Source organism: Balaenoptera acutorostrata, chromosome 2 (genome assembly GCF_949987535.1).
Source record: "Balaenoptera acutorostrata chromosome 2, mBalAcu1.1, whole genome shotgun sequence".
Lineage (NCBI taxonomy): Eukaryota > Metazoa > Chordata > Mammalia > Artiodactyla > Balaenopteridae > Balaenoptera > Balaenoptera acutorostrata.
This window is the reverse complement of record NC_080065.1, coordinates 163839429-163865948: the sequence shown is the minus strand read 5'-3', so window position 1 is coordinate 163865948 and position 26520 is coordinate 163839429. Positions and strand designations below refer to the sequence as shown.

At 36.4% G+C, this 26520-nt stretch overlaps 2 protein-coding genes across 8 annotated transcripts in view; one reads left to right on the top strand and one right to left on the bottom strand.

Moving 5' to 3' along the window:
* LOC130707369 (ELKS/Rab6-interacting/CAST family member 1-like) overlaps positions 1–26520 on the top strand; it is a 467400-nt gene that overhangs the window by 219067 nt on the left and 221813 nt on the right.
* LOC130707375 (glucocorticoid-induced transcript 1 protein-like) overlaps positions 3950–26520 on the bottom strand; it is a 137105-nt gene continuing 114534 nt past the window's right edge. For all 7 annotated transcript variants that reach the window (XR_009007263.1, XR_009007262.1, XR_009007259.1 and 4 more), the window contains one exon: positions 3950–4392. Coding sequence is in view for 2 of the 7 variants with exons in the window: in XM_057541610.1 (XP_057397593.1) it covers positions 4264–4392 (129 nt within the window). In the remaining 5 variants the exon portion in view is untranslated. The remainder of the gene's footprint in view (positions 4393–26520) is intronic.

The following is a 26520-nucleotide window of genomic DNA, read 5'->3' as shown; positions in this document are numbered from 1 at the left end:
AGGAAACACCTCTGATTATTACTCTATATTACTTTTATTGCTTGACCACTTTACAAAGAGCATATGTTACTTTATCATTTAAAAACACATTCACATGTAGATTTCATATCTGTCCATAGATGAAGATTTATACTTTGGACTGTGGGGTGAAAACTGAGGAAATGTTACTGTCTGATTATAGTAACCTTAACTACAAGTTCAATTTTAAGTGTCGGTAATAAACTTGTTTAAAAAAGGTTGTATCAGCAGGGTTAATGTAATAAAGTAACATCAAATTCTACAAATGGTTTTTAGTTTTTCTCTTAAGCTACACAGATTATTCTAATAAACTGGCAATTATCCATCTCCCCATTGGCCTCAAAAATGTGAAGCTGTCTCTTTTAGTCCTCAGAATAAATATGTGTATGTGCAACCTGGGTATTATTAACTGCAATTTGTAAAAAAGGAAACTGAAGTGTGAGACACATAGCAGTTAATTCAATGGGCCATGATTTTCCCCCCAACACTTTATTTTAAAAATTCAAACAAATAGAATAGTTGAAAAAACTTCTCAGTGCATACTCAGAAAGCCAACACTTAGAATCTATATTTAACATTTTGCTTCGTTTGCTTCATCACATATATATTCATCTATCTATCATCTATTGATCTTATTTCTTATTCATTTCAAAGTAAGTTGCAGACAGCACTATCCTTCACCTCTAAACATCTTAATTAGATTTCGGTATTTATATTCTATATTTTAAAAGTTAAGTTATATATTAGAATGCACAAGTGTATACTTGCCTAAGTTCTAATAAATACATCCACCCATGTAACCAAAATCTCTATCAAGATATACAACAATTCCATTATCCCAGAAAGTTCCCTCACATTGGGCCTTGATTTGAACACAAGATCTCTAAAGTCTCTAAAGTCCACAGTCTTTCCCACAACACTATGCTACTTCTTTTACAAAGGCCCAATGTATAAATACATGAAGCAATAAGAATTCTATTTCTAACCCTCAATAATTAAGGTAGCTGAAATATGGAAATATGAAAAGTAGAAAATACTAGAGATTCCCTCCACTAAAGCCAGACAGCCTAGGTATTTAATATCTGTAGCACAATGACTGTACCACTTTCTGTTTACTAATTTCCACTGAATAAATACAAATCTCTACTTCCTTCCCCAAGAGTTAAAGAATTAATCAAGGAGGTATGGACATGACAATAACAACCATCTCATATGTTCATCTCTTATACCTTCAATTAAACTAATAATGCTTCAGGGCAAGACCATTTCTTAGGCTTGTAAGGCAAGCACTAGGTCAAGTGCTATATACACTTTAGTGATTACTATGAGAGGCAGGGAGGAACTGGAGAAAACACAAAACCTTTGGAATCAGCCAAATCTGGATTCAGATCTCTTCATATTTATTTAGCTATATAACCATGTACAAGTTAAACTTCTCTAAGCCTCAGTATATCATATGTAAAATGAGGCCTATATTTGGCCTTCCTATCAATGTCAGGTTTCTCAAATAGACGATCTACATGCAGACCCAGGCAAGAGAAGCCCCTACCCTGGACCTCAGGCTTTTGGGGGAATTTTATGTAACAGTTTGTTAATTTAACTTAGTATGTATATGGTATGTAGGTCTACATTTATATTTGCTCCAGATCCTGCAGATGTTACAAATGGGCCTGCCTGTATCTGCTACTAATAACCTAACATGTGTATTGCCATATTCACTTTCAAATATTACCCTATTTAGTCATACAACATTACTATGAGTTAGGTTTCATTAATCCCATTGTTCAGATAAAGAAACAGATGTGGTGAAGAAACCTACCCAGCGCCCTTATCTTCTACCACCATATCACTCTCTTCTTAACTCCCAAATAGCTGAGCTTCCTTCTCTAACATATTATCAGTATTTCACTCTCCAAGACAATATGCCCCTAATCCCTAAATCTACTCCCTATTTTCCATGACCTGTCGGTAGCACCTGATACTGTTAATAATTTTTCCTTTCTTAAAACAACTTTCCCTTTGGTTTCTAAGGCTAGACTATTTCATTTCTTCTCTTAGCTTTTGCTCTCTTTCTCTCTCCTCTTGTTAGAGTTTTGGTGAAGAATGAATAAGATCATGTTTTTGGAGAGTGTCAGCATAAAGCATATATTCAATAAGAGGTAGGGTTTCTTTTTAACCTAAAAAGAATAGCTACCATTTTTAAGAATGGTGTCAATTACTCTACTAGGTGATACACACACATGCACACACACTATTCCATTTATCCTAAAAGCACCATAAAATTGAAGTTCAGATTGGCTGACAAATTAAACTGTATTAGAAACCTGGCTCCAACAATTCCTAGGTTTATGATACTAAGTCACTTAACTTCCCTGAGCTTCTGCTTCCCCATCGTGTAATTTTATAATGTTCTTGTGAGAATTAAATGAAACACAGGATATAAAAACACAAAGTACATGGTACACAGTCAGTAAATGCTAAACTCCTTTCTCTTCTTGTTGCTACCAGGTGAATACATTAATTTTTTATCCTTCCCTTGTGTGCATTTCTAAAAACTAAGTCCTTGATCTCTTGACCTTCTTTCTTTACTCTATACCTACACTCTGTCACACTTGGGAGTCCAACTCCTCCAGAAAGATAGTTTTGAATTATCTGTGACCATTTCTAAGTGTGCAGGCCCACATCTCTAAGTTTTGCTAGTACTTTCTGCTTGAGAATCCCACTGCATACCATCTCAAACTCTTCCTTTCCCTCACAAAGAATGGAAAGCAAAAGACTGGGAGTGGGTGACATAAAATGTTACACAGACAAAATTGATAGGATGCATGATAAAGAAGCTAATTTTATGGTTTCAAGCTTGCCTGAGAAAATTACAAAACTGGAGAAGATTCTCATAGATCATGTCTAAAGTTTTCTCCCCTTTTCCTCATTCTTCAGACATGAAACTCTAATCCTTCTATTTCCCTAACCCACAAAGCCAAAAATGTTCCCATTCCATTGAATTCCCTTACATTTAAATGCTCCATTCATCTAACACCTAATAATACTCTGTCTTCTATTACCAATTTTCTTACATTTACATCTTATCTTCCTAACTTTTCTGTAAGTTCTTTAAGGCCAATAACCATCTCTTATACTTTTCGTATTCTTCATAATGCTAATCGACTACTGCTATAAAGATATAGTCAAGAATTCAGAAATTATAAATTAAGATGTTTTCAGATCTTTTTCTGACATGGAAGGAAAACTTTTCAAGCCAAAAGCTGTGATCCACAAATAGAGAAGGTGTGACAAACAGGAAATTTTCTATTTCTCTCTCAAGGATTTTAGTTTTGGCTTTAAACAGAAAAAAAATCCTTTAACATATATTTCCTTAGCCATGTGTTAATACTTTATAAATTATTTCCAGGAACTGTACAAGCTTTTCTTCAAAAACTACTTATACCAGCATACCTTGGAGATACTGCAGGTTCGGTTCCAGACCACCACAATAAAGCAAATATCGCAATAAAGAGAGTCACACAAATTTTTGGTTTCCCAGTGCATATAAAATTTATGTTTATACTATTACTGCAGTCTATTAAAGTGTTCAAAGGCATTACATCCTAAAAAAACAATATACATACCTTAATTAAAAATACTTTATTGCTAAAAAATGCTAATCACCATCTGAGCCTTCAGCAAGTCATTATCTTTTTACAATAGTAACAACAAAGGTCACTGATGACGGATCACCATAACAAATATAATAATAATGAAAAAGTTTGAAATATTTAAAGAATTGCCAGAATGTGACAGAGAGACATAAAGTGAGCAAATGCTGTTGGAAAAAAGACGCCGATAGACTTGCTCCATGCAAGATTGCCAAAAACCTTCAATTTGTAAAAAAACACAATATCTGAGAAGCACGGTAAAGCAAAGCACAGTAAAACGAGATATGCCTGTATTTTCTAATACAGTTACTAGTCATTAATTTCTGTAGGAAAATAATTCCTAAAACTATAAGTCTCAAAAACCACACAATGTAGACTGATGTGCTATTTATTAAATATTAAATAATTTAAAAACTTTCAAAACCGAGATGATAAAAATACTTAGTCTAAAGTTTATTAAAAGAAATGGCTTTCTTCTTTGGTTGAATATATTTAATAACTGGGAAAATTTGATTAAATTAATTTTCTTTACTGTGATCAAAATAGAAGAACTGATTTTGATTTGCTTATTTTACCTGAGTAGCTTTATCTTTCATGCATGAAGGGTAATGAACATGAGGATCTCGTGGCCACTGTCCTGTGAGATAAGGTCGTATCCAAAGAAGAGGTTCGCCTTATTGTACCAGAGGTTCGAACTTGATGAGATTTTGGCCTGTCCACTCTAAAAAAGTGAAAAAAGATTAGATTAGTCACTAATGAATAAAGTAAAACTTAAAATTATTTAACCTTCATAGTTTGTAAAATATCACTCTGTGAATTTTCCCTACAATATTTATTTACCCCAATAGCCCTCCTGCATGATGTGATGAAATTTATAGACCCTCTCCCAGAGGAAAATACATTCACATATTAAATTTTGCACACACTTCCAGGGCTGTCACACCCTACAAAGCCCATCCATTTTAGAGACCTATTCTAAAACCTGTATATCATCTCCACTGCCATTACTTTAATTAAGACTTCATCATGTCTCAACTGCCAGTTTCCTAAATGCTATCTCTGCGTCCACCCTAACTAAATCTTACAGTGCCACCTCCCTCCACTGCTTAAAAAAATTTCCATGGTTATTCACTGCCTTTAACTTAAAGCCCATTATTTTTCACAGTTCAGCTCCCATATACATCAATACTTGATGTCTTGCTACTCCTCCATAAACCCATGTTAACTACGAAATGCCATACAAACTAACTGCAATTTCCCAAATGTAAAACGCTCACTTCTCTGCCTCTATACCTTCTATTATCTCCTGCACCTAAAATGTTCTCCTTCCCTGTTCACTTGACAAAAACTTATCTTCAAGATCAGCTCAGGTGTCACACTGCCTCTGTGAAACCTTTCCCAATGCTCTTCTTTTCTCCATCTCTGTCCTTTTTAAAGATATACGCACTCTCCTCTGCTTGCGTGGAGCCCTAAATTTGTCTTTCTTCCCCAACTAGAGCATAAGTTTGGTCCCTACAGATTGAAAAGAACTTGATGCTCAATACTTATGAATTGATTCACAGCTACACAAAAATAACATGTATAAAGAATCTTATATTTTAATTCAGCTTCCTCATTTATGGATGAAGAATTTGAAGCCCAGAGGGATAAACTTAAATTGTCCAATGAAACAGAACTGCTAACAGGTGATAGAGGTAAAAAGGAACCAAGATCTCCAGACATTCTACACAGTTCAATCAATCTACAGTAATAATCTACTTCTCCTCTCCATATAGGTACCATAGGTACCTCTGCTGAAAATTAAAATGATCATACTGAACTCTTTAGTTTCATTACAAAGAAACTATAAAGGATTTTTCATATATGCATCTCAATTAAGTTACTACTAATGTGCATTGAATAATCAAATCCAGTGGATTAGAAGCACCAAGGCTCAGTCTTACTCAGAGTTATATCTCACATCAAACAAAATGTCTTGCACATTACAGAGGGCCAAGAAACATTTGTTATTGAATACTGTCCTTTAACTACCCTTCTGAAACCAAAATACAAAATTGGGCTTTTTAAATCGGAAAACAAAAGAAAATGCAGCATACTGTGAACTATCATATTATTTACATACAGTCGTCCTCAGTTCTGTGGGGGACTGGTTCTAGGACCCTCACGGATACCAGAATCTGAGGAAGCTCAAGTCCCTTACATTTGGCCATCCACCTCTCCGGGTTCCACATCCTTGGACACAGAGGGCTGGAGGGCCAACTTTATCTTACAACTGCAGTTCTGATTTCTTCTTTGACCCAAGAGTGTTAGAGAAGATCTGAAAATTACAAAATTTCCTTCCTATCTTTATTACTTAGCTCTAATTTTATTTTGCCATAGGCAGAGAGTCTAGGACAATCTATTTCTACTCTTTGGAATCACCTGAAATTTTATTTGTGACCAAAAATCATGGTCAATTTTCATAAATATTTCATGAGTCATGGAGAACACATATTTTCTGTTTTCAGAATAGTTATTTTTCTTGTATAGCAGCTGAAATAAAAATATAGAATATAGTAATAATAAAATTATTATCTTTATCTGTCATAGACTTAGAGAACTACTCAAGTTTCTAAACTACTCTTCAGATATAACAATTCTCTTTACCTCTTGCAATTTTTATCATTTAAATTTAGTTCTGGGGAATTCCCTGGCCGTCCAGTGGTTAGGACTCTGCACTTCCACTACAGGGGGCATGGGTTCAATCCCTGGTCATCGGGGAACTAAGATCCCGCAAGCTGCGCCGTGTGGCCAAAAACAAGAAACAAACAAAAAAAAGTTTATAGAAATTTAGTTCTGTATAATTTGGTTACATATTGATTCATGACATCATCATTATGGCTTATATGCTTCACCATTGTAGTCTGTTCCATTTATTACTTTTAAGCTCTGTCAAATTGAACATTATCACCCCTTTATGCTTTCCTTCTATTATAATGTATCTGGTTTGCCTATTCTTTTATTTTCAATTTCTTTCAATCATGCTGTTTAGGTGCTACTCTTGTATACTGTATGTAATTAGGCTTTTTGAAAAAACTTTAGAGTATGTCTTCTCCTTATAAAAGGTATGTTCATCCCACTTATATTTATTGTTATAACAAACTTGATTAAACCTGTCATAACTTTTTTCTTCCTCTTATAAATGCTTCCTTGCTACTTGTTTTCTATGTTTTACTGTTTACTTCTTTTTCCCTTCTTACCTTTTCCCCTACCATAGGTAATTTAGAAGATATGCAGATTGTTTTTAGTTCTATTACTAGGAGTTACTTCTATTAATTCTTTTAAATATTTTTTCTGGCTATAAAAGCAATATGCACAAATTTTAGCAACTTCAGGAAACACGGAAAATTAACATGTCTCTCATAATCTGATTTATAATAATTTGTTTAAAACTATTTAAAGTTACTTTACATTCCCTCCACCAAGAACAAAAAGACAAAAACAGTTTATCCCTTGAAAAAGAACATTTATAGCAATAAAAAAGGCCTACATAAAGGTCAGCCACAACCAGAAAATGAAAAGCCACTATATGCGAAATACTTGTGCCTGAACTTTAAACTGCTCCAAACTATTATGAAAGTTGTATGTAGTCTACTTATAGTTAGTAAAACTCCTGTTAACTTGGTGAATACGGATCATTTTTATGTTTTATAATAAGTATATAAAGAATCTATAAACAAATCGCTTGACACATATAATATTCTAATCTGTACTTTTTTATTATATTGTTAATCACTGGACCTTTGTCTATCCCTTTCAAAGGATCCCATTTCTCCCCTTAGTGTCCATTCTCTCTGATTAGCTACTGTCAGAACTGTGGTCTTGAAGTTATTTTGACTGAGTACTCCTAATAGTAAATAGCTAAGTATGCAGCAATATGTGCAGTTATTTATTTATAAATGAGGTATATATTATATGACTAATATGTTATATATAGTGTAAACCTAAGTAGAAATTTGCATATGATATAAAAAATAAAAATATGTATAAAAAAATGGAAGTTACATTTTCTTCCTGTATCTCATAAGTGGGTGGCCTTACTTCAGTGTGAAGACCACTGGGATAAGGGACTTTAAATTGGGTGCTCCCAAGTCCCAAGGACCAGTGGCAGTCATCAGCTTGGACTCTGAAAACCTAGGCTCCAACATTTGGTGTAGAAACTTTCACCTTGTGCTGAGTATCAGAGGGGGACATTCTTACCAACGAGAGAGCCAAGAAACAGATTTGGCAACCTTTTTCTGGGACAGCGCGGACCAGAACTTCTGGTGTCATTAAATTTATGAGTTTTCTTGTATTGTCCCTTAACCAAAAGGAGCTTTTGTACTTTTAAATGTTGTATAAATGTGTTATGTTGCGTGAGAGCCTGAGGTTTTTGAACTGGAAACTTCCTGAAATTTATATCTCCATGTGGTTACCATAAAGATAATGTAATAAAAGGGAAAAATATGAATTGGGTGCTAAATTCAATCTACAGATTGGCCAGTTAGCTCTAAGTCTATGATATACCGCTATTGCTTAATTGTGTTAAGAATGTGTAAACAAGCATCACACATTACCAATACCAAAATAACAAAAATGGTCTGCCTCAAACAGAAAGAATAAGGTAGAACAACATGATATCAATATCCTGTTATAAAATTCGCTCTACCAGGGACTTCCCTGGTGGCCTAGTAGGGGGGACTCTGCGCTCCCAATGCGGGGGGCCTGGGTTCGATCCCTGGTCGGGGAACTAGATCCCACATGCATGCCGCAACTAAGAGTCCGCATGCCTCAAATGGGAGCCCACATACCGCAATGAGGATCCCGTGTGCCGCAACTAAGACCCAGCACAGCCGAGATAAATAATAAATAAATAAATATTAAAAAAAAATTCGCTCTACCAGTCATGATTTTTAAAAAAATTATAGTATATGAAGTAAATATACTTGAAAGGTTATATTTCAAACATATGCTTTAAAAGATTCTCACCATTGCTCACACAAGGAAAATTTCAAAGAAATGTAGTTGTTAGTAATTTCCACGTAAATTATTTGAAGGGTTAAAATTCAAAATAAGTTTAAAAATTGGCAAGGATAGTACTCTTCCAAGATATGATTAGCCATAATAACCCCACTTAACCAAGTATCAGTAGGGCCTTTTTTACCAACAGATTCATCATAAGCAGTGCGATTCTACTTTAACTTATTAAATAAGTTATTAAATAAGACGACTTATTCCTATTATCCAAACTATCATGGCAATGAGTTAGACTTTAACTGCCTCAACATCTAAGCCTTGATTCTCCCAAATTTTTATTTATTTAATTTGTGGTATTATTGCCTACCAATTCAGGTTTTACAATTTAGTGCAACAATAAAAATCAACACTGGTTTTGCATTATAGTAGTCCCCTCTTATCCTCACTTTCACTTTCCACAGTCAACCATGGTCTGAAAATATTAAATGGAAAATTCCAGAAATAATTCATAAGTTTAAGATTGGGGGGAAGAGTCAAGATGGCGGACTAGGAGCACATGGAATTCACGTCTCCACACAACTAGGGCACCTACCAGGCACCAGTGAGGGACCACAGACACCTAAGGGGAGGGGAGAAACCCCCAGTGACCAGGTAGGACGTGGGGCATGGGCGGAGTGAGAGGGGGAGAAGTGGAGGTGGGATGGGACTGGCGCCCGTAACGGGTGGCTGCCGGAGGGGAAGGGATCCCACCCCCAAAGGGGGAAATTGGGGGACCACTGGGAGGGCAGAGGATCAAAAGGGAGCATGGCCAGTTCTCCCCTGCCCACTTGGGCCCTCAGGAGCCTGCTGAGATCCCGGTCCTGATCCTCTGCCCATGAATGTCCCCTCCAGCTGCATGGGTCCTGAGGGAGTGGGAGGGAGGGAAGGGAAAGCAAAAGTAAAGGCCAGACCTACTGGACTCAAACCCCTGAGGGGTGGCTGGGGGAGGGGAGGAGTTCCTACACCCAGCAGGACACACCCACGGTTAGGGGTCCAGCGGGGACTGGGGAGACCCCGGGAGAGATGGGGAGTGGGGGCATGGAGGAATGGAAGGGAACGCGGCCAGTGCTTTCCCTGTCCACTTAGGCACCAGAGAGCCTGTTGGGCTCCTGGGCCTAATTCTCTGCCCTCAGAGCCTCCCTCCTGCTGTGCAGAGACCAAGCCCCATCCTTACACCCCCACCCAGGGCCCTACCTCTACACTCAGAGAACCCCTCCAATGAGCTGGGCCTAAACCGCACCCACACACCCTCACCCATGGCTTTGCCTCCAAACCCCAGAACTCCACACTCTGAAGGCCCTCCTTTGGACGTGCTGCCTCTCCCCTTCTGTAGGTCCTAAGTAGAGGCCCTGCCCGACACTTGAACATCACCCGCCCAGGCCCCGCCCCCAAGACCTTTTCTGGCTGCATGGGTCCTAAGCCTAGGCCCTGCCCCACCATAACCCCCACCAATGTCTAAGTTCCAACCCTGCCTAAACTCCACCCCCCATAGACAAGGCTTTTTTTTTTTTTTCCTTTTTTCCTCTTTTAGATTGGGGTTCTGTTTTACCTTGTTGATTAATTGTTCTTCATTCATTTATATGTTTATTTTTTCTAATAAATCTTTTATTTTTCTAATTTTATTTTATTCTTTATGCTTTGTTATTGTTCTGCTCCTTTTTGGCTTGTTCCCCCACCCCCCTTTTTTCTTTTTCTTTTTTCTGTTACAGTTTTATTTTACCTTGTTGCAGTTGTTTCAATTATATTATTATTTTTCCTAATATATTTTTGATCTTTCTAATTTTATTTTGTTTTTTATTCTTTGTTATTGTATTGCTCCTTTTCTTCTTCTTCTTTTTTTTTTTTTTTCCACGCCACATGCCTTACGGGATCTGGTTCCCAGGCCACAGGTTGGGCCCGAGCTCCTGTGGTGGCAGCTCCGAGTCCAAACCGCTGGACTAACAGAGAACCTCAGACCCCAGGGAATATAAATAGGAGTGAGGCCTCCCAGAGGTCCTCATCTCAGCACCAAGACCCGGATTTATCTAACTGCCTGCAAACTCCAGTGCTGGATGCCTCAGGCCAAATAATCTGTAAGACAGGAATACAGCCCCAACCATCAGAAAAAAAAAATAAAATGACAAAAAATATGTTACAAATGAAGAAGCAAGGTAAAAACCTACAAGACCAAATAAATGAAGGTGAAGTAGGAAACCTACCTGAAAAAGAATTCAGAGTAATGATAGTAAAGACGATCCAAAATCTCGGAAACAGAATGGAGAAAATAAAAGAAACATTTAACAAGGATCTAGAAGAACTGAAGAGCAAACAAACAGTGATGAACAATACAATAACTGAAATTAAAAATACTCTAGAAGAAATCAATAGCAGAAGAACTAAGGCAGAAGAACGGAGAAGTGAGCTGGAAGATAAAATGGTGGAAATAACTGCCAGGGAGCAGAATAAAGAAAAAAGAATGAAAGAATTGAGGACAGTCTCAGAGACTCCTGGGACAATAGTAAACGCACCAATATTCGAATTATAGGGGTCCCAGGAGAAGAAGAGAAAAAGAAAGGGTTTGAGAAAATATTTGAAGAGATTATAGTTGAAAACTTCCCTAACATGGGAAAGGAAATAGTCAACCAAGTCCAGGAAGCACAGAGAGTCCCATACAGGATAAACCCAAAGAGAAACATGCCAAGACACATATTAATCAAACTATCAAAAATTAAATACAAAGAAAAAATATTAAAAGCAGCAAGGGAAAGGCAACAAATAACATAAAAGGGAATCCCCATAAGGTTAACAGCTGATCTTTCAGCAGAAACTCTGCAAGCCAGAAGGGAGTGGCAGGACATATTTAAAGTGATGAAGGGGAAAAAACCTACAACCAAGATTACTCTACCCAGCAAGGATCTCATTCATATTCAATGGAGAAATCAAAAGCTTTACAGACAAGCAAAAGCTAAGAGAATTCAGCGCCACCAAACTAGCTTTACAACAAATGCTAAAGGAACTTCTCTAAGTGGGAAACACAAGAGAATAAAAAGACCCACAAAGACAAACCCAAATCAATTAAGACAATGGTAATAGGAACATACATATCGATAATCACCTTGAATGTAAATGGATTAAATGCTCCAACCAAAAGACACAGACTGGCTGAATGGATACAAAAACAAGCCTGTCTATATGCTGTCTACAAGACACCCACTTCACACCTAGGGACACATACAGACTGAAAGTGAGGGGATGGAAAAAGATATTCCATGCAAATGGAAATCACAAGAAAGCTGGAGCAGCAACACTCATATGAGATAAAATAGACTTTAAAATAAAGACTGTTACAAGAGACAAGAAAGGACACTACATAATGATCAATGGATCAATCCAAGAAGAAAACAAAACAATTGTAAATATTTATGCACCCAACATAGGAGCACCTCAATATATAAGGCAAATGCAAATGGCTTTAAAAGGAAAAATCGACAGTAACACAATAATAGGGGGCTTTAACACCCCACTGACACCAAAAGATCATCCAGACGGAAAATAAATAAGGAAACAGAAGCTTTAAATGACACAAGAGACCACACAGACTTAATTGATATTGTTGGGACATTCCACCCCAAAGCAGAAGAATACACTTTCTTCTCAAATGCACACGGCACATTCTCCAGAATAGATCACATTTGGGGTCACAAATCAAACCTTGGAAAATTTAAGAAAATTGAAATTGTATCAAGCATCTTTTCCGACCACAACACTGTGAGATTAGAGATCTATTACAGGAAAAAAACAGTAAAGAAAACACAAATACATGGAGGCTAAACAGTGTGCTGCTGAATAACCAAGAGATCACTGAAGAAATCAAAGAGGGAATCAAAAAATACCTAGAAACAAATGACAACAAAAACATGACGATCCAAAACCTATGGGATACAGCAAAAGCAGTTCTAAGAGGGAAGTTCATAGCAATTCAAGCTCACTGCAAGAAAAATCTCAAATAAACATTCTAACCTTACACCTAAAGCAACTAGAAAAAGAAGAACAAAGAAAACCCAAAATTAGTAGGAGGAAAGAAATCATAAAGATCCGAGCAGAAATAAGTGAAATGGAAACAAACCAAACAATAGCAAAGATCAATAAAACTAAAGGCTGTTGCTTTAAGAAGATAAACAAAATTGGTAATCCTTTAGCCAGTCTCATCAAGAAAAGGAGGGCGAGTACTCAAATCAAGAAAATTAGAATTGAAAAAGGAGAGATTACAACTGACACTGCAGAAATACAAAAGATCGTAAGAGACTACTACAAGCAACTATATGCCAATAAAATGGACAACCTGAAAGAAATGGACAAATTCTTGGAAAAGTACAACCTTCCAAGATTGAACCAGGAAGAATTAGAAAATATAAACAGACCAATCACAGGTAATGAAATTGAAACTGTGATTAAAAATCTTCCAACAAACAAACATCCAGGACCAGATGGCTTCACAGGTGAATTCTATCAAACATTTAGAGAAGAGTTAACACCTCTCCTCCTCAAACTCTTCCAAAAAACGGTGGAGGGAGGAACACTCCAAAACTCATTCTACGAGGCCACCATCACCCTGATACCAAAACCAGAAAAAGATATCACAAAAAAAGAAAATTATAGACCAATACCACTGATGAACATAGATGCAAAAATCCTCAACAAAATACTAACCAACAGAACCCAACAACACATTGAAAGGATCATACACTATGATAAAGTGGGATTTATCCCAGGGATGCAAGGATTCTTCAATAAACGCAAATCAGTCAATGTGATACACCATATTAACAATTTGAAGAATAAAAACCATATGATCATCTCAATAGATGCAGAAGAATCTTTTGACAAAATTCAACACCCATTTATGATAAAAACTCTCCAGAAAGTGGGCATAAAGGGAACCTACTTCAACATAATAAAGGCCATATATGACAAACCCACAGCAAACATCATTCTCAGTGGTGATAAACTGAAAGCATTTCCTCTAAGATCAGGAACAAGACAAGGATGTCCACTCTCGCCACTCTTACTCAACATAGTTTTGGAAGTCCTAGCCACGGCAATCAGAGAAGAAAAAGAAATAAAAGGAATACAAATGGGAAAAGAAGAAGTAAAACTGTCACTGTTTGCAGATGACATGATACTATACATAGAAAACCCTAAAGATGCCACCAGGAAACTACTAGAACTAATCAATGAATTTGGTAAGGCTGCAGGATACAAAATCAATGCACAGAAATCTCTTGCATTCCTATACACTAAGAACGAAAAATCAGAAAGAGAAATTGAGGAAACAATCCCACTGATCATTGCAACAAAAAGAATAAAATACCTAAAATACTCAAACAATCTTTGAATTTACAAGAGCTTAAATAATAACATTTAATAAAACATTGAATAAAAAATTAAGAGTAGCAATAAAATTGCTAAAATAAATATTCTAAAGTATGAAAGAAAATCAATTAAATAAATACTTATCATCATTACTTAAGCTAAACAGGCATCAGGAAAATAGTAATTTCATAGGTAGTGAAACCAGGTAACCACTACCACTAAATAAAACTTGCTGAATGTCTATTACTATATATGAAAAGCACTGTTCCGTGTACCAAGAAGAATTACAAAATCAGTTTCAGACTCTCCTCAAGGAATTTACATTCTGGTTGAGGGAGATACAATATGTACAATTAAACTATAATATAAAGTGGTATATTATGGCACATGCACACCAATGAAGGACAGGAAGCAAACAATGCAAAAAATAAATGAGGCAGCAGATAGCTAGAATGATGTACTCCAACTACATCAAGGGAAACTTTCAAGTAGTAAGGCTCTTACCATGCCACTTATAATCCTGTTGCTAACATCGCCTACTTAAATATTTGAGGATAAAATAGAGAATAACTAAATTCAGCAATAAAATATGATGGTTAGAAAAAAATCACATCTATTTCCAGTACTAGCATCATTGTTAGGACCAGAAAATGACTCCTCATGTAGCATTCTGTAAAAAGACTTGCTCATTATATCCATCTACAGGTTGTACTTTCCCCCTCCAATTCCCCTCCCTGATGAGGGAGCAGTGGTAGGCCTGGGGTTCCTCTGGGGTTCCTACTGAGGACTATACAAAATAATTATTGCTTTCTAACAGCCAATTGGAAATTTAACTTTAAAGTGATAATAGTATAATAGGTTTAAAAACAAGGAGCTGTATTAGATAACTCTGCATCTGAATAGCATACAAGGCATTACTCTAAATAGGCAAAACTGCTTAATATCTAACTGCCAGAGCACTGTAATATGAGGTTAAACTAATTGTTCCCAACAATTTTTACTTTAGTAGCAGTGACTGAAGATTGACTGGTTAGTGAGTTTGGAAATCTGATGGATTAAGAAGCTCACCTGAAGGAGAAAATTAACAAAGTTAAGTGGAATTTCTGCAAATTAAAAAAAAGTTATTATTAGAAACTTTAAGAACTTTAGCTACAGAGAAATATGAAACAAGCCACTACGCCTTCTAAACCAACCTTAACAGGTGGTAAAGAGGATGCAATATTTCTGAGTGACATAATGTAGCCATACAGAATGTAAACTAACACACGTAATAAAAAGTGCTCACATTCTTTTCTTGGACTTTAACACACTCCAACCTTTTTCATAGGTTCAGTGTGCATAAGTAACTAAAAAATAAAAATTGTTGATTCTCTGTGTTTAGCTCTCAAGAAAGATTATTCGCCAAAGCTCTCCATTAAACACTGATTATACAAGCAAAGCACATCTAAACTTAAGAAAGCATTTAAACCTTTTGAAAAAGAGCTATTATTCCTTCAACTACTGTGTAAAGACTATAACTGCATGAAACTTAGCCATTGTAACACCACCACCAAGAATAAACTGCTTCTTACTTTATTCAAAGTTTATTACCACTCTGAAGAATCCTCAAGCCATACATTTATTACAACTCTAAAGAATCCTCAAGCCATACAATTCAGCAAAATGCTTAAGATAACTAAGTAACAAATACCAATTTTTCCAGACCTTTCTACATAGAACTCACATTAAGTAACTAGTTTTACATAAAAATATCACATTAACAATGTTAGTCAGTAGTATCAAAACACACATATATAATAATACTTTGTCTTGAATTTGTTCCTAAAGTGTGTAAAATCTTTTTATGTTTTAACAATTATGTTCAAAAAGAAGCTGCCATTAAATCCCATAAGGTGTACGAGTGTGTGTATATGCCTTAAATCACCTAGTATTGATTAGAAAAATGTTAAAGAATGGTTTAAAAAAAAAGGCAATACTTTTTAGTCAGTACAGTGTCAACATCTGGGCATGTCTGAGAAGTAATAGCAAAAGCTTTCTAATACAGTGTATCACCCAGAAATTAGATCTTGGGAGATCCTAGAACAAAAAGGCTCAAGGCCCTCAGGCATAGGTGGAACTAAGCAATGGATCTCAAAGATGGGATCCTGAGATGTGGCTCTCTGTATAAGCATCACCAGGCAGCTTGTTAAAAATGCACGTTACTGGGCCACACTCACAGAGATTCTAATTTAGTAGCTATAGGGTGGAACCAGGTATCAACATATTTTTTTTAATTTTTCTTTTCTCTCTTTTTTAAAAAAATTAATTAATTTATTTTTGGCTGCGTTGGGTCTTCGTCGTTGCACGCGGGCTTTCTCTAGCTGCAGAGAGCGGGGGATACTCTTTGTTGCAGTGCGCCGGCTTCTTCTCATTGCGGTAGCTTCTCTTGTTCGGGAGCACAGGGCTCTAGGCGCACAGGCTTCAGGAGTTGTGGCTCGCGGGCTCTAGAGCACAGGCTCAGCAGTTGTGGCGTGCAGGCTTAGTTGCTCCACGTCATGTGGGATCCTCCTGGATCAGGGCTCGAACCCGTGTCCCCTGCACTGGCAGGCGGATTCCCAACCACTGCGCCACCAGGGAACCCCTCAACATACTTTTTCAACCAGACCAAATTGATTCAGATGCATCATCAGCCTTGGGAACCACTGAGGTCCTAAAGCAATGTTTCTCAAAGTGTTAGACATTTGTTAAATATGCTCAATACCGGGCCCAATTTCTCATCAACAATGTGAGACTCTCTGCTAGTGGGACCAAACAATGTGAATTTTAAACACGTATCTCAAGTGAATCTACCGGTACTAAAAGCTTCAGAACCTATGTCTAAAGGATTGGGACTAGATCCTTTAGAGCTGCAGGTGCTCAAAAATAAAATCATTTTGTTGATTATAATCTACTCCATTTAGAGGCACTGAAAGCTTGAATATAAATCCAAGAAAATATCCTGCTGCAAAAAAGTCAAACAATTCTTCGAAATCTGCACTTAGCAGCTAACCTTCTAGAATCTAGTAAACTTAAACTTCTAGTCATCTTCAAAAAGGTCACTTTCTAAACTGAGTGCCAGCCATGACAATAAGAACCTTCAAACCTAAATACAAAGCACTCTAGACAGAATGCTTAGGAATGCTTTCTTAGAAAGATGAGATAACAGACAAAAAGTTCAATACAGCTTCTTTGGAAAGATTCCCTCCCACCCAAACAGGGCATTTTGCACACACAAGTTAACTACAATAAAATATGCTTCCTAAAAAATACAAGAAATTCTGAAAAAATACATTAAGTAGGTTCCTTTTTATAAAATCAAACTGTCAAAGAAAAATTAAATAAAATATATAAGCAGAGTAAAATTTAGATTTTAATAATTAATTTGATTAAAGAATTTAAGCCTGAGTCTCCAAATATTACAGTATTTTATAGCCTGTTTATTTAAAACCTTTATCTTTTAAGAGAAAATAAGTGTTTCATGATGTCTGAATTTGCTCCTTCATATTATAATTTCAATCCTTATCACTGAAATCAAAATAACAAATTCATGGAGCGGAGACTGAATATAAGACATTAAGTTGCTTTTCTTCAACTTCAAAAAAACCTGAAATGATATAGTTCCTAATTTAGTGATCAAAAATAACCAAAAGTAAATACGGGTAGAGAATATCTTGCTATTGGTTCACTGAGGTTAAGCATGAACTTAACTAAAGGTCTGTTTTGTTTTGTATTTTTATAAATCTATTTATTTTTTATTTTTATTTTGGCTGCGTCGGGTCTTTGTTGCTGTGTGTGGGCTTTCTCTGGTTGCGGTGAGCAGGGGCTACTCTTCATTGCAGTGCACGGGCTTCTCACTGCAGTGTCTTCTCTTGTTGAGGAGCACGGGCTCCAGGCACGCGGGCTTCAGAAGTTGTGGCACGCGGACTCAGTAGTTGTGGCTCGCGGGCTCTAGAGCGCAGGCTCAGTAGTTGTGGTGCACGGGCTTAGTTGCTCCGCAGCATGTGGGATCTTCCCGGGCCAGGACTCGAACCCGTGTCCCCTGCATTGGCAGGCGGATTCTTAACCACTGTGCCACCAGGGAAGCTCCTAAAGGTCTGTTTTGTTAACAGAGATTTGCTTCAGTATTTCTGTATTGAGAGTTACTTCCTTGAAAGTTATAGTTTTACATTTATTATCACTGTTGAAGAGTCTCTCCTTGACCAAACTTTAGTCAGGCTCCTCTGAACTCTTTCCAATTAGGCCCTAACTTTTGGGCTTCTGTGTTCATCTCTGCATTGTCCAATTTTAGCAAGAATCCTACTATGTCAGTTTAACCAGAATCCCCCACCCTCAATATTGATCACGCTGGATATCTGATTAGGTTCCTCATCCCTACCATCCCCCATGTAATATCTGACCACCTGGCCTGCCTTCATCAACAATCCTGTTTAGGTCTGTTTAGCAGAATCCCCCTTATTTTCATGTTTCTTTCCTCTGAGTAATTTTTACCCCACCCTTCTACTTGGCTATACATCCCCAGTTCTCCTAGTTGTATTCCAAGTTTGAGCCCAATCTCTCTCCCCCACTGCAAAACCACATTGCAGTGGTCCCTACAACTATCGTGATAGTCTCCCTGAATAAAGTCTGCTTTACTAATCTTTATAAGTGTCATGAACAATTTTTTCTTAAACATCACTACCAACATTATGAGTAATTTTCTCCTTGCCTCACGGTAACAGAGAGAAATTTTCAAAACAAATCCCTGCCACCCCCACAAGGAAAAAAACAAATTTAAAGAACTATGTAACTAAGAATAAAAAAAGTAGAAAGGAGGAGACTGGTATACATCTCTAGCCAATCTAATGCACATTAATACTGATCATCTAATAGAATTATTGTTACATTCAGTTTTCCAAAATCAGCACAGTCTAGGCACCTCACCAACGGCCTTTATGGGCCTTTCTTGCTTAAAATATAAGAAGATAAAAAGTTAGCCAAATACATGGGCCACATAAAATAAAATCATCAAAATCAAATGAACTTTAGATGAGACAGGAAGGACACCAGATCTGAATATGCTATCTGAAATAAAACTAAAGGGCAAAAGCTAAAGCCCTCTCAGTGTGAGCAGATTCTGAAACACTAATCAAGACCTGGAATCCTGCCATAGAAGTAATCTAGAAGACATGCCGAAATGACCATATGGCTGCCCTGCAGAAATCTGGAAAGGAACCAGTCAAGAAGCTGACAAGAGAAACAAACATGCTTCTCACCAAATGAGGCCTGACACAGCCTGTAACCTGAGGTCTGTCAAGAAAACAAACAAAAAAATGTAGTCAAGCAGCCATTTAGGAATGATTCTTCTCTAGGTTATAGCTCACTCAAATTTGTGTCAAATGATACATAAATTGAGATATGACATTTGGAGGAATGTCTGTTTTCAAAGAAAACCCAAGAGAGTATCTTCTTGTATCAAGGTTGTAAAAGAAAACTTCACCAAGATGGCCATGAAGGCTGGTGACAAGCACTGGAGGAATACACAACAAATTAAGATGGAGTTCTGACATCTGGAATAGATCTATAAAGAAATTACATATATGGCAGCTAGGATGAGAAAGATTTTCAAGTTCATTTTTTTTCTGGTGGAAAATGCTATTTCTTTAAGGAACCCTGGCAAAGTCATAATTAGTAGAAGAACATTCTATAAACTTTATGAACTTCCAATGAATTCGATTAATAGAGCTTCCAAACATCTAAAATCTTACAGAACTAATGGTCTCAAATGTTAAAGAAATAATCACAAAGTATTAGCAACTATAAAACAACCAAAATCAGATGACCAAAAATGGATATTCACACAGTAAGTGAAAGGAAAGCAAATATTCCTTAACCAGAAGACAAAATGTTTAACAAAATTTTGTTTCAAAGCACTTAACTTCCAGTTAAAGCAGTGGTAGAGCTTAGATAATTTTTAACCAAATGAGACAGATCCACTATTATATCCCAATTAAAAAAAAAATAACAAAAAAGACTATAATAAAGGCTACAGAATGGGCTATATCTTTACCACAGTATGACAAGCAATATTACTGATCAAACTCCTTGATTTTTTTTAAAATTAATTAATTATTTATTTATTTTTATTTATGGCTGTGTTGGGTCTTCGTTTCTGTGCGAGGTCTTTCTCTAGTTGCGGCAAGTGGGGACCACTCTTCATCGCGGTGCGCGGACCTCTCACTATCGCGGCCTCTCTTGTTGCTGAGCACAGGCTCCAGACGCGCAGGCTCAGTAATTCTGGCTCACGGGCCTAGTTGCTCCGCGGCACGTGGGATCTTCCCAGACCAGGGCTCGAACCCGTGTCCCCTGCATTGGCAGGCAGATTCTCAACCACTGCGCTACCAGGGAAGCCCCCTCCTTGATTTTTAAAGTAGGGAAAACTGTGATCTAATAGTTCAAAACAAGCTAAAAATATTCTTTAAATGACAGAAGCAACAAAAACCCTCAGAATTAGAAAAACTGAAAAATGTTGTGTTTGAGAGCTAGGAAGATATGAAAAGAGAGGTGATCAAACTCAGGAAAGATTTAGAAATTAAAGAAAAACTTATTTCAGGAAAGACGACTAAGTCAACAAAAAGCACAGTGGGTTAATGCCTTACCAAAAGTACAAAATGGAACATAAGACAAATTTTAGAATTAAAAAAAAAAGAAGAGGTAAAAAGATGTTAAGAGACAATAATTAATATGTAACATAAGCAAGACTGTCCAATATATATTTAGTAGGAGTCCCTGAAGAAGACCAAAGCAACAAAGCAAAAAATACTAAAAACTATAATAAAACTCTCCTGGAATAAAAGATAACTTCAAACTACATATTGAAAGACTATACATGTATCTGAGAAAATGATACAGCCCAAATCGAACACATTTTAATGAAGCTAAAGTGACCTCCAAGTATAAAAACCCATAGATGAAAACTTCTTATAGTCTTGTATATTCTTGCTACATAATACATGAGAACTCAAGGAATATTGTTCCCATAAGTCTGTCCTGAAGAATCTACCAGAGAATAAGCTTCAAATAACCAACAGCTTGGAAAGGAATTAACTTAAGGGCTCCTGGAATGTGTGAGCCATTCAGGTAGTAACTTTCAAAGGGGAAGAGAGTAGCAGAATGCTCAATATCTCTCAGGTAAGTCTTCCATCATTACATGAAAGAAATGACCAGAGAAGGATTGGAAATTCATATAGTTATTCTCTCAGCACAACTGTAAGACTAAGAATTTCCAGAATATCTGATAACCAAATGTAGTTATTAAATTTCTTATAGAACCAGATATATATATACATATATTTTTAAACATTTTAATATTCCTCCAATATTTTATTGTGTTGACTCTGAGAAAAATTAATGTTAGTCTTAGAGAGGTATACTTTCTTCCTAGGTAACCTAGTAGAGAAATTAGCTCCTGCCCAACCTAGTGAAGAAACTAATTGAAATGGGGAATACACAGTCACTCCATTAATAGAATTTTTGCCCATCCCCTTCCTCTAGAGCTGGCAATTACAGAGTAAAGTTTGAAAGTCAATCCTACAGAAGCCTGCAGCAAAAACCAGGAATGGATCAAGGAACGGGAATTCCTCTTCCGGGGAAAGGTGGAGTTTACCACGGGAAAAGGTAGAATAATGGGCTGAGGGGCTTCCAGAGAGAGTCATTTGGAAAAAAACAAGATGGAAAGAAGCCTTGAAGAGTACCTTCACCTTGCAAGGAGCTAAATCTATAAGGATCTGCTTTCCGAAGGAAGAAAAGTAAGCAGCCTCTGTCCACATCATCCCAGTATCTATGGGACAGGTCAATAAAGAACAAAAAGTCCTCAAATAATTGTCAAGACCAAGAAAGAACTGATTGACTATTAACATTATGGAATCAGGGTCTTACCATTATTACAAAAGGACAACCAAATTTTGCCATGTAATACAAGATTTTTATGATGAAATCTGTATGATGACCATAGTTCCTCTGATCCTGAAAAAGAATCTGAAAATTATCAGCTTTCTCATCTCTTATTTGAATAAAGAATAATGACTTAATATGGCAGAGAAAGCACAACAGTCTCCTAGACAAGTAAATATCTCTTCTTAAATCTAGACTGAAAATTTGTAGAATTCTAAATCCAAATCCATTTTAACAACATACAATTTATAATGAAAATAAGATTCAAGCATTTAAGTCTAAGTTATAAACATTTTGTTTAGGTAATAAAACCTACAGATTAGCTCATAATAGCATAATAATAAGGTAAACAGTTAACTCTATGGTTAAGTAGAAAAGATTAAGGAGAAAGGCTTAGGAAAAGAGTAACTGCTTAACCTCAAGAAGATATGACTGCTAGTCAAGCTAATTTACTGATGGTAGGCAAATGATAAACAGAACTCTGAACTGAAAATACATCTGGATACCACGGATTTGCTTCATGCAAAAGAACCTAGTTAATTAAATCTAGCCGACTAGCTGTATTTTCCCCCACATTGTGTCCCCAAATCCAGCAATGGTGAATATATTGTTGACTGGGAAATATATAACTACGTTTCTGTAGAATAAACCCAAAATCAATAGGCTCAACAGAATGAAGGCTTCAGAAATAAGGACACACAGATGTTTATTCTGGCATTTACTTTCATAAATATTGACAGCAAAGAATCAAATATGTAGCTGTGAAGCAGTAATGTATCCAAAATTGGATGCTTCATTAAAGCTGGATATGGCCCAAAGCTGCAGGAAACAACCTGAAGGAAAAGGTCTTATACAAATGATACCTTTGTAGAGGCCATGGAGTAAAACAGAACATGGTAAAAACCAGTTCCGTGTTTGCATACACAGGACACCTTCCACCTCAACAATTTTACAAATATTATGCATAAAAGGTTGCCAGGAAACACTGCCAAGGACTGGGATCAACTTCAGAAAAAATAAAATAAAACTACTAGTGGCATGACTAAGTGTAGGGGAAAAGTGTCATAAAATATTTTAGAAGAGCATCATAGTTTATTCTTCCAGAACAGGCATAGAACTGGCCATTATAATCTTAGCCAAAAATAGTCTATTGATATTACTGATTGAACGGGACTTCAATCAAAATGGCACTGCCCAGGAGCTACAAATGGACTGAAGTCACAAAGTTCCAGAGTTTGTTATTAGCATCTAAGTTAATTTTTTCCCTTAAATGATGAAAGAACATTGTTCAATCCAAAAGCCCAAGAAATGAGCGAACAAATATCAGACTACACTTTTGGATATAGCTTGAATCATTAACAATACCTACAATAGCTAGGGCATTTGTAATAAAAACCTGAACAACACTTCCAGATGTACTAAAAAGACTCATCTCAACATGGGAAGAAAACAAAACCACACTATAGAAAAGAGATGGGTCAACTGGATTTTTGTCTGCCTTTTTTCCTCCATTCTTTCCTTCTTCACCTCTGACCAGAATTTTTTAAATCCTTTCTATGTAGTGTTTGAGACAGGACAAGTACGAACAATATATATTCAAACATTATGAATAATACAGTTAACTTCTTTTTCATGGATATGTCAAATCACTCATGTATCTGTCTCTTCCCCCGCCCCATATTTTAGCTATTTTACTTTCATTTAAGAATGAAATAAGAAAGGGAAACCTAATGTGATTCACTATTTTGCTTATACTTAAATGATAAATGTAAAACTTATCTACCAGAGGGTAGGCTCCTTCCTAAAAGTAAAGCGCTTGTCTTTTTCTGTTTGTTTCTCTAACACCTAGCACAACTACTCAAGTTTTGTTGAACCTGTGGATATCAGTTATCCATCCTTTCCTTACTTTTAAATAAATTAATACTCAAAAACTAGAAATCACCTGGCATATATTATGGAACTCATTAGCAAAGGAGGCTTTCTGGAAGAGCCTCAAATAGAATGGCTCCACGTTTCTTTTTAATCTTCTGTATGTGAGGCTCATCTAAAATCATTGTGAATAAAGTGCAAGACAGTGACAAAAATAACTTGAATTCAGATCTCAATCATCCCATTTTCCACATTTACATAAAAGGCTATGATTTCCATGCTTAGGTATTTCACAAACAGCTCGTTAAGATAGGTGCATATAATAAATAACTCTTCATATAGTGCATAGCCAAGAACAATAACATATTTATATAAAATAACAAGACCACTTAATAAGACCACTAAACTTCGTGTCCTGCCAGGCACTCTGGGAGACAATGCATTTATTTCCACATGGCTATCAATTCTTATAACGTCTCTAAATTTCTTTGAAAATAGTCTCTTAAATTATTAATCAGAGTAGTTATAGCATCTTCAGTTAACGAAATAGCAAATTATATAAAACTAAATACATTCCACCAAGATCACACAATCGAACTTGATGAAGGATCTCTTGCATACTGACAGAAGCACTGATAACAATGAACCACACTTGCCTATGTGATGGATCACACGAGGTAACAGTGAGACTCCCAGGGTGAATTTTCAAAGCGGCTCCAGTAGTAGCAGCTGGTAGACCACCTTTCTTTAAACTGTTAGGTGCAGTAAAGTTGCTAATGCTAACAGCTACCATTTTTAAAAATTCGTGGCTTATCACAATAAAAACCCAATGTGTATCTTCCTGGCTGACAGATGGCCTTCTATATGATCATTCAGGGATTCAGACTTCCTTCATCTTATGGCTCCACCATTCCCCCAGGGCCTTGGTTGGAGTCCTCTGCTAGATTCTCTGCTTCCAGCTGGCAGATGAGGGAAGAGAATGAATGACCAGGATCAAACTAGTGCTTTTTTATTGAACACAGATGAAAATGTTGTATATCACAAAGCCTTATCTAATTTTAAAGAGGGGTAGGAAAAAGAGTCCTTGTGGGTCAAGAGGGAGACAAAACAGGGTTTGGTAAATACTTAGAAGTCTCTACTATAGAAGGGCTTAACTCCCTTTGTCTGAATTACCTTGGAGATGGTTTGAGCCAAATTTTAGAGTGAGTCTTGATAAATTATTACAATTGTCACCATAAATAGAATGATCTAACTTAATCTAATTTACAGTAATCAGTAGATTACCTTCCACTGACACGGAATCCTTGTCTGACAAGGAACAAGTATGGAGCTATTGAAAGATAATAGCATTTTCAATACAAAGTGAGTTCAGTTTACAAAGAACTTGAGGTACACCATCGAGGATGCTGAGGTGAGTCTTTTATGTCAAGCAAAGGATTGTGAACTTCAGAATTTTTTTTTTTTTAAAGAAAGACTATGTTTATAAAGAAAGACTGTGCAATGGGTCAATTAGAGAGGGGAGACTAATGGCGGGGGAACCACTTAAGAGGCAGCAGTTCTAACAAATCAAGCAATAAGTAATAACGGAGCCGTGAGGGGATGGAAAGAAGCTAGCAGATTCAGGACATAATTCTAAGGAGATGGGATAAGATATGGTGATCAGTAGGATGAGAGAAATGAGGGAGGAGGAATAGTTAATAATTATGCTGCAAGGAAGTTAAGAACCCAACCCAGTGATGCTCTGGGTCTGAAAGTCTTATTAATAAATTATTGATTTTCTGTTAGTAGCACAGAAAAATACACTAGGCCACTTTTTCAAAGCATGTTACCTAAGGGAGTATGATATATTCTACGTGAAACATCGGTGGAATATACTTTAAATTAAAACTTTTTATACAAATAGTAACAAGATCAGCAAGAAGGTAAAGAGCATAAGCAAAACATCCAAAGACAATTATAATGATATTTTAAAATATTTGGATATGTAGACTTGCAGGATGTAAGCATCATGTCTGTTTTAATTTGCTATATACAGTTACCACCTAGAAGAATACCCACTCCAGTCAGTAGAAATGCAATAACGACAGCTTTCAACACTTCTTTCAACTTTGAATCTAAATACCAACATAATATTCTGCTCAAAAATCACAAAGCCAACTCTAGCAGAGAAAATGATCGTACACTTACTAAGAAAATTAAACTGTAGATAACTGGACTGTCATTCTAAATTATGTTAGATGATTCAGAAAAGGGAATTTATATGTAAACTGATTAATTTCTTTCTCCAAACCCATCCAACAACTTTTTACCAAATAATCCTTAAGTAAATACGTCAAAGAGTTCAGCATTTAAGACATGCCTCCCGAAGGAAATATAATTGTATTATAAATAGCAAATTTCCCCATAACCACAAGGAAGATGTTCAGAATTCTCATCTAGTTAGTTGTCCATTGGTTTTATCTTACATGAGATAAGTAAAGTCCCTAAGTCACTACCACTTAGTATATTAAAATTACTTATAGCATTATGAAAAGATGACCATGAATTTCTACTCTATATGGAAAAAGTATCAGGAGCCAGTGATTATCCAGTGATTGCTGAGAAAGGAATGCAAACTTTACAGCATTCTCTCTTTTATACACATACA